General features: G+C 43.0%; 1 protein-coding gene across 1 annotated transcript; it reads left to right on the top strand.

Moving 5' to 3' along the window:
• Window positions 1–2,990: 2,990 nt before the first annotated feature.
• aldh9a1b (aldehyde dehydrogenase 9 family, member A1b) lies at window positions 2,991–13,204 on the top strand. Its single transcript, XM_055866366.1, has 12 exons — window positions 2,991–3,110; window positions 3,321–3,535; window positions 4,389–4,534; window positions 4,786–4,915; window positions 5,087–5,221; window positions 5,420–5,616; window positions 5,752–5,892; window positions 6,021–6,209; window positions 6,391–6,478; window positions 12,063–12,204; window positions 12,439–12,551; window positions 12,768–13,204. Exons 2-12 carry the CDS (start codon window positions 3,358–3,360, stop codon window positions 12,860–12,862), a joined length of 1,554 nt encoding a protein of 517 aa, XP_055722341.1. The 5' UTR covers window positions 2,991–3,110; window positions 3,321–3,357; the 3' UTR covers window positions 12,863–13,204.
• Window positions 13,205–13,376: the final 172 nt, after the last annotated feature.

Below are 13,376 nucleotides of genomic sequence, written 5' to 3'. Positions count from 1 at the left end.
GGCTATTTCAGCCACACCCGTTGCTGACAGGTGTATGAAATCAAGCACACAGCCATGCAATCTCCATAGACAAACATTGACAGTAGAATGGCCTTACTGAAGAGTTCAGTGACTTTCAACGTGGCACCGTCATAGAATACCACCTTTCCAACAACTCAGTTCATCAAATTTCTGCCCTGCTAGAGCTGCCCCGGTCAACTGTAAGGGCTGTTACTGTTAAGTGGAAACGTCTAGTAGCAACAACGGCTCAGCCGCAAAGTGCTAGGCCACACAAACTCACAGAACGGGACCACCGAGTGCTGAAGCGCGTAGCGTGTTTAAATTGTCTGTCCTCAGTTGCAATACTGACTACCGAGTTCCAAACTGCCTTTGGAAGCAACATCAGCACAAGAACTGTTCGTTGGGAGCTTCATGAAATGGGTTTCCATGGCCGAGCAGCCGCACACAAGCCTAAGATTACCAGGCACAATGCCAAGCGTCGGCTGGGCTGGAGTGGTGTAAAGCTCGCCGCCATTGGACTCTGGAGCAGGGGAAACGCGTTCTCTGAAGTGATGAATCAAGCTTCACCATCTGGCAGTCCGACAGCCCGAATGCAAAGTGCAAACTATAAAGTTGGGTGGAGGAGGAATAATGGTCTGGGGCTGTTTTTCATGGTTCGGGCTAGGCTCCTTAGTTACAGTGAAGTTAAATCTTAAATCTTACAACGTACAATGATATTCTAGACGATTCTGTGCTTCCAACTTTGTGGCAACCGTTTAGGGAAGGATCTTTCCTGTTTCAGCATGACAATGCCCCTGTTCACAAAGCGAGGTCCATACAGAAATGGTTTGTTGAGATCGGTGTGGAAGAACTTGACTGGCCTGCACAGAGCCCTGACCTCAACTCCATCAAACACCTTTGGGATGAATTGGAATGCTGACTGTGAGCCAGACCTAATCGCCCAACATCAGTGCCCGACATCACTAATGCTCTTGTGACCGAATGGAAGCAAGTCCACGCAGCAATGTTCTAACTGCATGTAGTGGAAAGCCTTCCCAGAAGAGTGGAGGCTGTTATAGCAGCAAAGGGGAACCAACTCCATTTTAATGCCCATGATTTTGGAATGAGATGTTCGACTAGCAGGTGTCCCCATAGTTTTGGTCATGTAGTGTATGTTTTGTCATACTGTATGTTTCTATTCCGTAAACCAATAAGGGCATGTATTACAACGTTTACGGTAACCCCTTCTGTCCTAATTTACGGACATTAAACAATGCTGCTTGCCAGCTTCGACAAGCTGTACGATAGTAAATACAATTGTTATAAACATTTCACAGAGGCACTAGCACTGCATATTTGTTTTTGTGTAACAAGGGTGATTTTATTAGAAGAACAATGTCTAACACTTTCATTCAGTACACAAATAGCTGCAATCATGGATGTGCTATCAAAGGCAGCTTTTGCAGAAATAACCACATTTATGGACGAGGGCACCGTCGTGCTTCAGTTTGAAATGTGTCGGGAAAGAAAAGGAGATAGAAGGCCTTCAAAATAGTTTACAGCTGATGGAAAGAGAACTGAGGAAGGGAAATTCAAGTTGGGAGTGGGACTCTACAAAAAGGTAAGACGCAAACTGACTCTTAGAGCTATGAAGCCAGGTTATTTTGCATTGTTCGAGGTTTTGTTTGATTGCTTTACAATTACTCTACTTTACAATTACTCTACTTCCAGGTGATGAAGAGAACCAAAAATCCCAAGCCATGCCTGTAGAGAACCCAGTAGAGAGCTTCAATGAGCTGCAGCGGTCTGGACACCTTGAAGAAGCGAGGGGTGGACTGGAGTTTCTGGTGAAAGCAGAGCAGGTGGAAGAACATGTAGCCCAGGGAACCATAGAAGGTCAAGGAATCACAGAAAGTGTGGACTTTAGAATGGATGAGAGAGATAGTCAGCTGTGGTCCTCTGTTACACAAGGACTAAGTGGGAATAATTCTGGCCACCCAGATGGGTCTTACTCTACAGGGAGATGCTTACAGATGTTCTCATCTCAGGCAGATCAATATCCCACTCCCATCCCATCCCATCCTTCCTGTAACTCTTTGTCCATTGTAGGGAAACCACTGGATGACATATTCAGCACTGTCCCACTGAAAGTGGAGCCTGAGAGGCATCCTGTGTATCATGACAATGCCATGTTTGAGTCCATACATGTTGTAGCTGAGCAGGGGCAGTACAGAGATACTCTGCATCCTGTTGTGAGGGAGGGCTTGATTTTACATCCCAGACTGCAGAAGCCAGGACATTCTTCACAAGGGCTCTTGAGAGCAACTGAGAGCACATCAGAGTCACACTCACACAACCAAGAGCATATTCTTAATAAGAACAGATTGAAAACAAAGAGGATGGTAAATGTTTGGAGAGCTGTCCCAAACCAAAAAGTGTTCATCTGCTCATTGTGTGGAAAGAGCTTCCACCGCCATTGTCAACTGGAAGCACACCAACACTCTCATGCTGAAGTCAAGCCATACAGATGTATTGAGTGTGGGATAAGTTTTACTCAGAAAAATAGACTTAAGTCACATCAGAGTGTTCACACGGGTGAGAGACCTTTCAATTGCAGACTCTGTGGCAAGATGTTTGCAAGGCAGGACAACTGCCAAAGACATGAGAGATTTCACAGTGGAAAGAAGCCATTTAGTTGTATGCAGTGTGGTAAAAGTTTCCCAGTTCTCTGTAACCTCAAACTACATCAAAAACATCAATGTAAATTTGCCAATGTAAGATTTCATGTTGTTCAGTTTTCCTCAGCATTGTACAGTTAATGAACTGTTTGTGCTAATTGTTGATCAATTCAACTGTACTGAGATTAGCAGGTTTAGATTTCCAACATGTCATTGGTTTCTACATAATTAATAAACTATTTAAGGTGTTGAACCTCTTTAATGTCATTTTTTCTTTGCCTCAAGAGCCCAACAGCTGCATGGATTGAATTGCTTTGCGCGTGTTCTCCTGTAGTTACGGTTAATTTCCGTAGCAGCAGTTCGGGGTCGTGCATTTTGGGGTTAAGATATAAAGTTTACATTTGATGATCGCATTGTAAAACATCTTTAACATTTCTACAAGGACATGTTTGTGTAAGTTCATTGCAACGACATGTGGAACTGTTATTTTGTTACAACTGTCAGTGAATCGCTATATTTGTTTACGGATAGTTGAATTGTTGCCACAGTTCGACTGCCAGCTAACGTTAGCCTGCTACATTTTTTAACATAAATGCATAATTATTGCTTGAGGGTTTTGTTCACTGTTGTTTTTGACTTGACTATTGTTTTTTGCCGTTGTAGTTAGGTGTCCACTGTCCGAAGTCCGACTGTCAGAAAGATGCTTCAAAAGCTTGTTTTGTTCCGGCTGCTCCGACCTGCTGCTCTACTCTCTGCAGCTCTACGTTGTGCCTCATCGGGGACCGTGGACGTCAAAGTCCCGCTGAACTTCTGGTGCGGAGACCGCGTAAAGATCAAGGATGTGTCAACCACTGAGCTTGTTTACGAACCTGCAACTGGTAGCTACCTGGTTTCTAAAGAGTACTCTCTGAAAGCTCTGTCGACTTTTATAACGATTTATTTTATCAGAACTTGATTTTTACATGTTCATACACCCAAAGTGCTTTTTTCTTTTATTGATTAACCTCCACTGTTGGACTTAGCTCTGAAGTCACTGTAATTTTATTCAGCTGGCTGAAAACCAATTGTTTGTCACACGACACATCATGTATCATGTAATACATGTTTCACTGTTTCCTTGTTAGTCACACTCCGTGGAATGGGTATATAGTTGATGGGTGTACCCACATCAGAATTGGAGAAATACACAATTTACTTGTTGATATAACTTGTCATGTTTCTCATAGCATGTCAGATAGTTTGTCCAGTGTGTGTGTATATGACTAGCGCTATAATGGCACAGATACGAAGATGAGTCCTTTATCTCTATGGTTGCGCCTCATTTGGGACTGTGGAGGTCAAAGTCCCACTAAGGGTTAATGAAAAACTGAAATTGATCTTAGGTCTATATTAATTGATGTTAACCCCAAATGCTTTCTTATATTGATTCATCTTCACTGTTGGGCTTTGATCTGAAGTCATTGTCATTTTATTAAGCTGGCTGAAAACCAATTGTTTTTCACACACACACATGTATCCTGTCATAAACTTTACACTGTTTCCTTGTTATGGTCACACTAAGCTGAATGGGTATAGGCATAGTTGATGTGTATAATACCCTACACTGGAGTGGAGGAATACACAATTTCCTTGTACTACGTTGATATAACTTCTGTCATGTTTCTCATAGCATGTCAGATAGTTTGTCCAGTGTGTGTGTGTATGACAAGCGCTGCTGTTTTGTGCTGGCAGGTCGGGTCCTGTGTGAGCTAGAGATCTGTGGGTCTGTGGAGGTGAACCAGGCAGTGCAGGCAGCCCAGTCTGCCTACCAGGCCTGGAGCCGGACATCAGGGATGGAGAGGGCACACATCATGATAGAAGCTGCCCGTATCATTGAGGTATCCATCCCAGAATGCATCTCTTTTTGATACCAGAGTTTGATGATCAGTCACTCCAAATTCACAGTCTGTTCTGCCCCCCATACAGTCAGAACTGAACACAGAATCCATCTCATTGCTCAAGATTATACTGTTTGCACATGCTGTAGGTTAACTTGAGTGTACTAATTTGGATTGCACTCAAAGTCAGTTCATTTGAGTTTTTGGATTGAAGTCTCTGACAATTGAACTTGCTCTCCTGTTGTGAACAGAACAGGAGAGAGGACATTGCGGAGATCGAGGTGGTGAACAACGGAAAGTCCATCACAGAAGCCCGAATGGACGTGGACTCTGCCAGACTGTGTATAGAGTATTACGCTGGGGTGGCCAGCACTCTGGCAGGTTGGCATGATGATGGATAGGGGGGGTTACACTGGGCCATAATAGGAATTCTGATGCAGTTGGGGGGAGGATTGTTGGCATTAGTGTGTAGTAAAGATATCAAGATGATTAGGTATGCCGCTGACCACTAATGGTGTTGATTGTCACTGTTTGCCCGTTCTGTCCATCTAGGCCAGCATGTCCAGCTACCCGGAGGCTCCTTTGCCTACACACGGCGGGAGCCTCTAGGCGTCTGTGTGGGGATCGGTGCATGGAACTACCCCTTTCAGATAGCAGCCTGGAAGTCGGCCCCAGCCCTGGCCTGTGGTATGACCACACACTCTTTTAAGTTACAATATAAAGTCAAACACACACTTTATTCCCATAATTGTTACTATGCAAAACAATGCAACAGTAATCTTTTAAACTTGCTCAATTTACATTGACATAAACACAGATTGAAATAAAAATGTTCAATAATACACAAACATTCCTTTTCCCTCTGTCTTGCTCTCACCCCATCAGGCAACTCCATGGTGTTCAAGCCGTCACCTATGACTCCAGTGACGGCGGTGCTGCTGGCGGAGATTTATGCCAAGGCCGGGGCCCCAGAGGGACTGTTCAACATAGTTCAGGGTGGGCAGGAGACGGGCAACCTGCTCTGCCACCACCCGGATGTGGCTAAGGTCTCCTTCACTGGCAGTGTGCCCACAGGCAAGAAGGTAAATCTAACAATCCCAGAATAAGATCGCAATTTATGTTTTTTGTGTTGAGACTATAATTCATACAATGTCCATTGTATTATGGGAAAAGTAGTCTTTGGCATTAACACATAACAAAACACTCTTAACCCTCAGATTATGGAAATGTGCTCCAAGGGGGTAAAGCAAGTGACTCTGGAACTTGGTGGGAAGTCTCCTCTGCTCATCTTTGAGGACAGTGACCTGGGGAACGCAGTGAAGGGGGCTCTCATGGCCAACTTCCTGTCCCAGGGCCAGGTAGGGTGTAGGGTGTGCAACTTTCAGCTCTCCAAGTTTCAGCTCTTTCAATGCAGTGACACAGTCCTTAACACCAGCTCCTCTATGAATGTACTTTTTTTTACCTTGTGTGTCTTTGTTCAACCCAGGTTTGCAGCAATGGGACCCGGGTGTTTGTTCAGAGGCAGATGTTGCCTGAGTTCCTGGAGGAGGTTGTGAGAAGGACCAAGGACATTGAGATAGGGGACCCACTACTGGAGAGCACCCGTATGGGAGCACTGGTCAGCCGGCCACACCTTGACAGAGTCCTGGGCTACGTCGATCAGGCCAGGAAAGAGGTACAATTCAAAGAGACTAAAAGTATATTTTTTCAATAGTATTATCTTAAGTTCCTGGTAAGCCGTAAGAATTAGATCAGACCAATAATAAGGGGCAAAAATTATGTCACTGACAAGTAAATTGACTGCTTTACTGACTGCATGACTGAGATGAAGTAAGACCTTTTGACTCTGACTCTAGGGTGCCAAGGTGTTGTGTGGAGGGGAACCCTTCGTTCCTTTAGATCCCAAACTCAGAGGTGGATACTACATGACACCATGTGTATTGGGTGAGCCTAGTTTTTATTATTATGGACTATTGGAAGTACACTCCCCTACCTATGTATTTGGACTCTCTATACTTGAGCATTTTGGATTTGAGATCAAATCTTTTATATGAGGTGACTGTATGGAATGTCACCTTTTATTTGAGGGTATTTTCATACATATCTCATTTAGAAATTAAAGCACTTCATAGATCTAGACTCCCCCGTTTGAAGATGTGAGTATTCTGACAAATTTCACTTTTAGTTTACCAAAGTAGTAAAAAAGTTGAATATTTGGTCCCATATTTCTAGCACGCAATGACTACATCAAGCTTGTGACACTACAAACTCGTTGGATGCATTTGTAGTTAGTTTTCGTTGTGTTTTGGGTTATGTTTTGCCCAATAGGAACTGAATGATGACTGGAGTAATTTACTTTCTAAGTGAGTAGGTAAGATGTTTCTGAACACTTCTAAATAAATCTTAATAACGCCATGATTAAGGAAAAATCATGAATGAACAATGATGAAAGTTAAAGGCTTTAACAAATCATGCTAACCTCTCACCCATTGCCAATAATGAAGAGATTAGCATTTTTGGAGGGCTATTATCTTTCTCCCATAACTTTCTCACTCATCATCATTCACGATGCATTCATGATTATCCATAATCATGGTAGCATCTACATTCACATAGAAATGTTCACAAACATTTTCTATTCTTACTTCCAATAAAAGTGTCTCCAAAATGAGATAATACATTATTCGCCATTCACTTCCTATTGGACAAAACATAATCTGTGACACAATCAAAATATGCAACTTTTCAGGGAAGTTAGGAACACATATACACAGGCAGTTAGGAATGCTAAGGCTAGCTTTTTCAAACAGAAATTTGCATCGTGTAGTACTAACTCAAAAAAGTTCTGGGACACTGTAAAGTCCATGGAGAATAAGAGCACCTCCTCCCATCTGCCAACTGCTCTGAGGCTAGGAAACATTGTCACCACCGATAAATCCACTATAATTGAGAATTTCAATAAGCATTTCTCTACGGCTGGCCATGCTTTCCACCTGGCTACCCCAACCCCGGTCAACTGCCCGGCACCCTCCACAGAAACCCGCCAAACCCCCCACCATTTCTCCTTCACCCAAATCCAGATAGCTGATGTTCTGAAAGAGCTGCAAAATCTGGATCCCTACAAATCAGCCGGGCTAGACAATCTGGACCCTCTCTTTCTAAAATTATCTGCCTGAAATTGTTGCAACCCCTATTACTAGCCTGTTCAACCTCTCTTTCCTATTGTCTGAAATTCCCAAAGATTGGAAAGCTGCCGCGGTCATCCCCCTCTTCAAAGGGGGTGACACTCTAGACCCAAACTGCTACACCCCTATATCTATCCTACCCTGTCTTTCTAAGGTCTTCGAAAGCCAAGTTAACAAACAGATTATCGACCATTTCGAATCCCACCGTACCTTCTCCGCAATGCAATCTGGTTTCAGAGCTGGTCATGGGTGCACCTCAGCCACGCTCAAGGTCCTAAACGACATCATAACCGCCATCGATAAGGCATTACTGCGCAGCCGTATTCATCGACCTAGCCAAGGCTTTCGACTCTGTCAATCACCACATTCTTATTGGCAGACTCGACAGGTCTTGGTTTCTCAAATGATTGCCTCGCCTGGTTTACCAACTACTTCTCTGATAGAGTTTAGTGTGTTAAATCGGAGGGCCTATTGTCCAGTCCTCTGCCAGTCTCTATGGGGGTGCCACAGGGTTCAATCCTCGGGCCGACTCTCTTCTCTGTATACATCAATGATGTCGCTCTTGCTGCTGGTGATTCTCTGATACACCTCTACGCAGACGACACCATTCTGTATACTTCTGGCCCCTCTTTGGACACTGTGTTAACTAACCTCCAGACAAGCTTCAATGCCATACAACACTCCTTCTGTGGCCTCCAACTGCTCTTAAATGTAAGTACAACTAAAAGCATGCTCTTCAACCGATCGCTGCCCGCCCGACTAGCATCAGTACTCTGGACGGTTCTGACTTAGAATATGTGGACAACGACAAATACCTAGGTGACTGGTTAGACTGTAAACTCTCCTTCCAGACTCACATTAAGCATCTCCTATCCAAAATTAAATCTAGAATCGGCCTCCTTCACTTATGCTGCTAAACATACCCTCGTAAAACTAATTATCCTACCGATCCTTGACTTCGGCGACGTCATTTACAAAATGGCCTCCAACAGTCTATTCAGCAAATTGGATGTAGTCTATCACAGTGACATCTGTTTTGTCACCAAAGCCCCATATACTACCCACCACTGCGACCTGTATGCTCTTGTTGGCTGGCCCTCGCTTCATATTCGTCGCCAAACCCACTGGCTCCAGGTCATCTACAGTTGAAGTCGAAAGTTTACATACACTTAGATTGGAGTCATTAAAACTCGTTTTTCAACCACTCCACAAATTTCTTGTTAACAAACTATAGTTTTGGCAAGTCGGTTAGGGCATCTACTTTGTGCATGACGCAAGTAATTTTTCCAAAAATTCTTTACAAACAGATTATTTCACTTTCTTATTCACTGTATCACAATTCCAGTGGGTCAGACGTTTACATATACTAAGTTGACTGTGCCTTTAAACAGCTTGGAAAATTCCAGAAAATTATGTCATGGCTTTAGAAGCTTCTGAAAGGCTAATTGACATCATTTGAGTAAATTGGAGGTGTACCTGTGGATGTATTTCAAGGCCGAGCTTCAAACTCAGTGCCTCTTTGCTTGACATCATGGGAAAATCAAAAGAAATCAGCCAAGACCTCAGAAAAAAAATTGTAGACCTCCACAAGTCTGGTTCATCCTTGGGAGCAATTTCCAAATGCCTGAAGGTACCGCGTTCATCTGTACAAACAATAGTACGCAAGTATAAACACCATGGGACCACGCAGCCGTCATACCGCTCAGGAAGGAGATGCGTTCTGTCTCCTAGAGATGAGCGTACTTTGGTGTGAAAGTGCAAATCAATCTCAGAACATAAGCAAAGGACCTTGTGAAGATGCTGGAGGAAACGGGTACAAAAGTATCTATATCCACAGTAAAACAAGTACTATATCGACATAACCTGAAAGGTCGCTCAGCAAGGAAGAAGCCACTGTTCCAAAACCGCCATTAAAGAAAGCCAGACTACGGTTTTCAAATGCACATGGGGACAAAGATCGTTCTTTTTGGAGAAATGTCCTCTGGTCTGATTAAACAAAAATAGAACTGTTTGGCCATAATGACCATCGTTATGTTTGGAGGAAAAAGGGGGACGCTTGTAACCCGAAGAACACCATCCCAACCGTGAAGCACGGGGGTGGCAGCATCATGTTGTGGGGGTGCTTTGCTGCAGGAGGGACTGGTGCACTTCACAAAATAGATGGCGTCATGAGGCAGGAAAATTGTGTGGATATATTGAATCAACATCTCAAGACATCAGTCAGGAAGTTAAAGCTTAGTCGCAAATTGGTCTTCCAAATGGACAATGACCCCAAGCACACTTCCAAAGTTGTGGCAAAATGGCTTAAGGACAACAAAGTCAAGGTATTGGAGTGGTCATCACAAAGCCCTGACCTCAAGCCTATCAAAAAATTGTGGGCAGAACTGAAAAAGTGTGTGTGAGCAAGGAGGCCTACAAACCTGACTCAGTTACACCAGCTCTGTCAGGAGGAATGGGCCAAAATTCAGCCAACTTATTGTGGGAAGCTTGTGGAAGGCTACCCGAAACGTTTGACCCAAGTTAAACAATTTAAAGGCAATGCTACCAAATACTAATTGAGTGTATGTAAACTTCTGACCCAATGGGAATGTAATGAAAGAAATAAAAGCTGAAAAAAATCATTCTCTCTACTATTATTCTGACATTTCACATTCTTAAAATAAGGTGGTGACCCTAACTGACCTAAGACAGGGCATTTTTATGAGAATTAAATGTCAGGAATTGGGAAAAACTGAGTTTAAATGTATTTGGTTAAGGTGTATGTAAACTTCTGACTTCAACTGTATAAGTCTTTGCTAAGTAAAGCCCCACCTAATATCAGCTCTCTGGTCACCATAGCAACACCCACCTGTAGCACGCGCTCCAGCATGTATATTTCACTGGTCATCCCCAAAGCCAACTCCTTTGGCCGCCTTTCCTTACAGTTCTCTGCTGCCAATGACTGACTGGAACGAATTGCAAAAATCACTGAAGCTGGAGACTTATATCTCCCTCACTAACTTTTAGCATCAGCTGTCAAAGCAGCTTACCGATCATTGCACCTATACACAGCCCATCTGTAAATAGCCCACCCAACTTCCTCATCCCCCATACTGTTATTTATTCTTGCTCTTTTGCACGCCAGTATCTCTACTTGCACATCATCATCTGCACATCTATCACTCCAGTGTTAATGTTAATTGTAATTATTTCACCACTACGCCCTATTTATTGCCTTACCTCCCTTATCCTACCTCATTTGCACACACTGTGTATAGATTTTTCTATTGTGTTTATGACTGTACGTTTGTTTATCCCATGTGTAACTCTGTGTTGTTTTTGTCGCACTGCTTTGCTTTATCTTGGCCAGGTCACAGTTGTAAATGAGAACTTGTTCTCAACTGGGCTACCTGGTTAAATAAAGGTGAAATAAAAAATGTAATTAAAATGTAAAAACCAGGAGAAGCTAATTAGGTTAAATGAGGCTGCAGTGCATGCGCTTTCTCATCCTACAGTTACAAATAACAGCAACTCCATTCAGAATATTAAGTAGCAGCCTACCTGTTGGCTCTTGGTCATTTAACCCTGTCCTTGTCCTTTAACTTTTAATTCTGTCATTTTAATTCCATCTTCCATTGATTAGATATCTCTGAACTGTTGCCACACACGGAGGCTTTATGACTGAAGCCTATTGGCGCTTTGATGACTTATGATTTGTCGACAACAACAAGCTACACGCTTCAGACTCCACTCTCGTGAAAAGCAAGACCAGCAGCATAAATTATAGAATTTATCTCTCTACTGCAGCAGTCACATTCAGATCTGTACGGGTCCTACCGGACAAGTTATTTAAAATTGCACATACCCGAGACCTGTGACAATCATCTTATCAGAGCCGACCCAGACCCGTGACATTATTCTGGATTCGGAGCCACGTGGGCCCCGTCTCGGGTATTGGGGTACAGGTGGATCCTTGAAGACCTCTAGTCACAAGCTTGATGTAGTCATTGTGTGCAAGTAATATGGTACCAAATACAAAAATTTTGACTACTTTAATACACTAAGTGAAATTTGTCAAATCTTCAAACGGGGGGAGTAGATCTATAAAGTGCTTTTATTTCTAAATAAGATATGTATGAAAATACCCTCAAATAAAAGGAGACATTCTGTACTGTCACCTCATATGCACCATATATCAAATCCAAATGCTGGAGTATAGACACATTTACATTTTTTGCATCACTGTCCAAATACATACATAGGGGAGTATTTATAGTCTCTTTAGCCAATACTCATTGTACTGGTTTGCTATTTATCTACCTCTTTCTTTCTCTCCCTCTTGTCCCTGCATCTCTTGGCCATAGGTGACTGCACGGATGACATGACATGTGTGAAGGAGGAGATCTTTGGGCCTGTGATGTCTGTGTTGTCCTTTGAAACAGAGGAGGAAGCTTTGCTGAGGGCCAACGACTCCGCCCTGGGCCTGGCTGCGGGGGTCTTCACCAGGTGATGTCATATAACACAGTTATCAGGGTTGTGTTCTGTAGAGAGAACATTTTTGAAACTGAGTGAAACAGGACGGTACTTCCTGGAGTTGTCCAATAAGAACAGTCAGTGTTCCTTTTTGAGTTTCAAAACGTTTTGCTACATTATACCATGACCACCACCCTTCAGCTTGAGGTAGACATTTAATCCCACTTCAGTGTTTGACCTGTTTCTTGCCATGTGTCTGGCCTGTAGTGACGTCAAGCGAGCACATCGTGTAGTGGAACACCTGAAGGCTGGATCCTGCTTCATCAACAACTATAACATCACCCCTGTGGAGGTGCCCTTCGGAGGTTTCAAGATGTCAGGTAGTCCTACCGTATTCACACCAGATACCTGTTCTTTTCCTCTGAGAGTATCAGAATGTAAACATGTAGGGGTTATTTGTAGTGTAGTAATCACGTTGGTTTGTTTGAATGCCTTTTTCATAAACATTTTCCACAGTATTTTGTGTTAGGTAGACTACTGTCAACAATAGTAATAGCATGTGTCAAGAATAAACATTTGCTGTTGTCTCTCCACAGGCATCGGGAGAGAGAACGGTCAGGTGACTGTAGAGCACTACACACAAATGAAGACTGTGTTTGTGGAGATGGGGGATGTTGACAGTCTCTTTTAAACGTCAAGCCAGACCAATGGAGTCATGCACCTCGGAAATGTTCTGGGGGATGAAATGCCAGCGTCCTGAGACAGAAAAAGGTCTCAGGGCGCTTTTTCTGTCTCAGAAAAAGGTCTCTGGTACGTAGATAGTTGAATGAAGGATACAGTAATATTGCCATCCATCTCTGATAGTTTAGCTTAGTTAGTTATTCTCCATTTAAAAAAAAATACTGTGATAAGATCTCTGTTCTGAGCCAAATGGATAAATCGAAAGCCGTGCCTTGATATTTTGTAACAAAAGATTTATTAAATTGATTCTCATAACTATGGATGCCTTACATAAAAAAAGTACTTGACATTATGCAGCATGTGTTGCACTTTTTGTCCCATTTTCACTGTTTGCCAATGGATGTAGGTTACAACAGGGTAACTGTGGTGCTGTCATCTGTCAGACGTTTGCCATTTCTGTAACTTTTTGGTCACTTAGACGCTCTTATCCAGAACGACTTACAGGAGCAATTAGGGTTAAGTAG

The sequence above is a fragment of the Salvelinus fontinalis genome, chromosome 17 (assembly GCF_029448725.1).
Source record: "Salvelinus fontinalis isolate EN_2023a chromosome 17, ASM2944872v1, whole genome shotgun sequence".
Classification (NCBI taxonomy): Eukaryota; Metazoa; Chordata; class Actinopteri; order Salmoniformes; family Salmonidae; genus Salvelinus; species Salvelinus fontinalis.
This window is presented reverse-complemented; position numbering and strand designations above follow the sequence as displayed.

Excerpts from the sequence above, each read along its gene's own strand:
- aldh9a1b (XM_055866366.1), top strand. The coding sequence starts at position 3,358 with ATGCTTCAAAAGCTTGTTTTGTTCCGGCTGCTCCGACCTGCTGCTCTA. Across the intron at positions 3,536-4,388 it reads TGTTTACGAACCTGCAACTG|GTCGGGTCCTGTGTGAGCTA; the intron begins GTAGCTACCTGG and ends TTGTGCTGGCAG. Across the intron at positions 12,552-12,767 it reads CGGAGGTTTCAAGATGTCAG|GCATCGGGAGAGAGAACGGT; the intron begins GTAGTCCTACCG and ends GTCTCTCCACAG.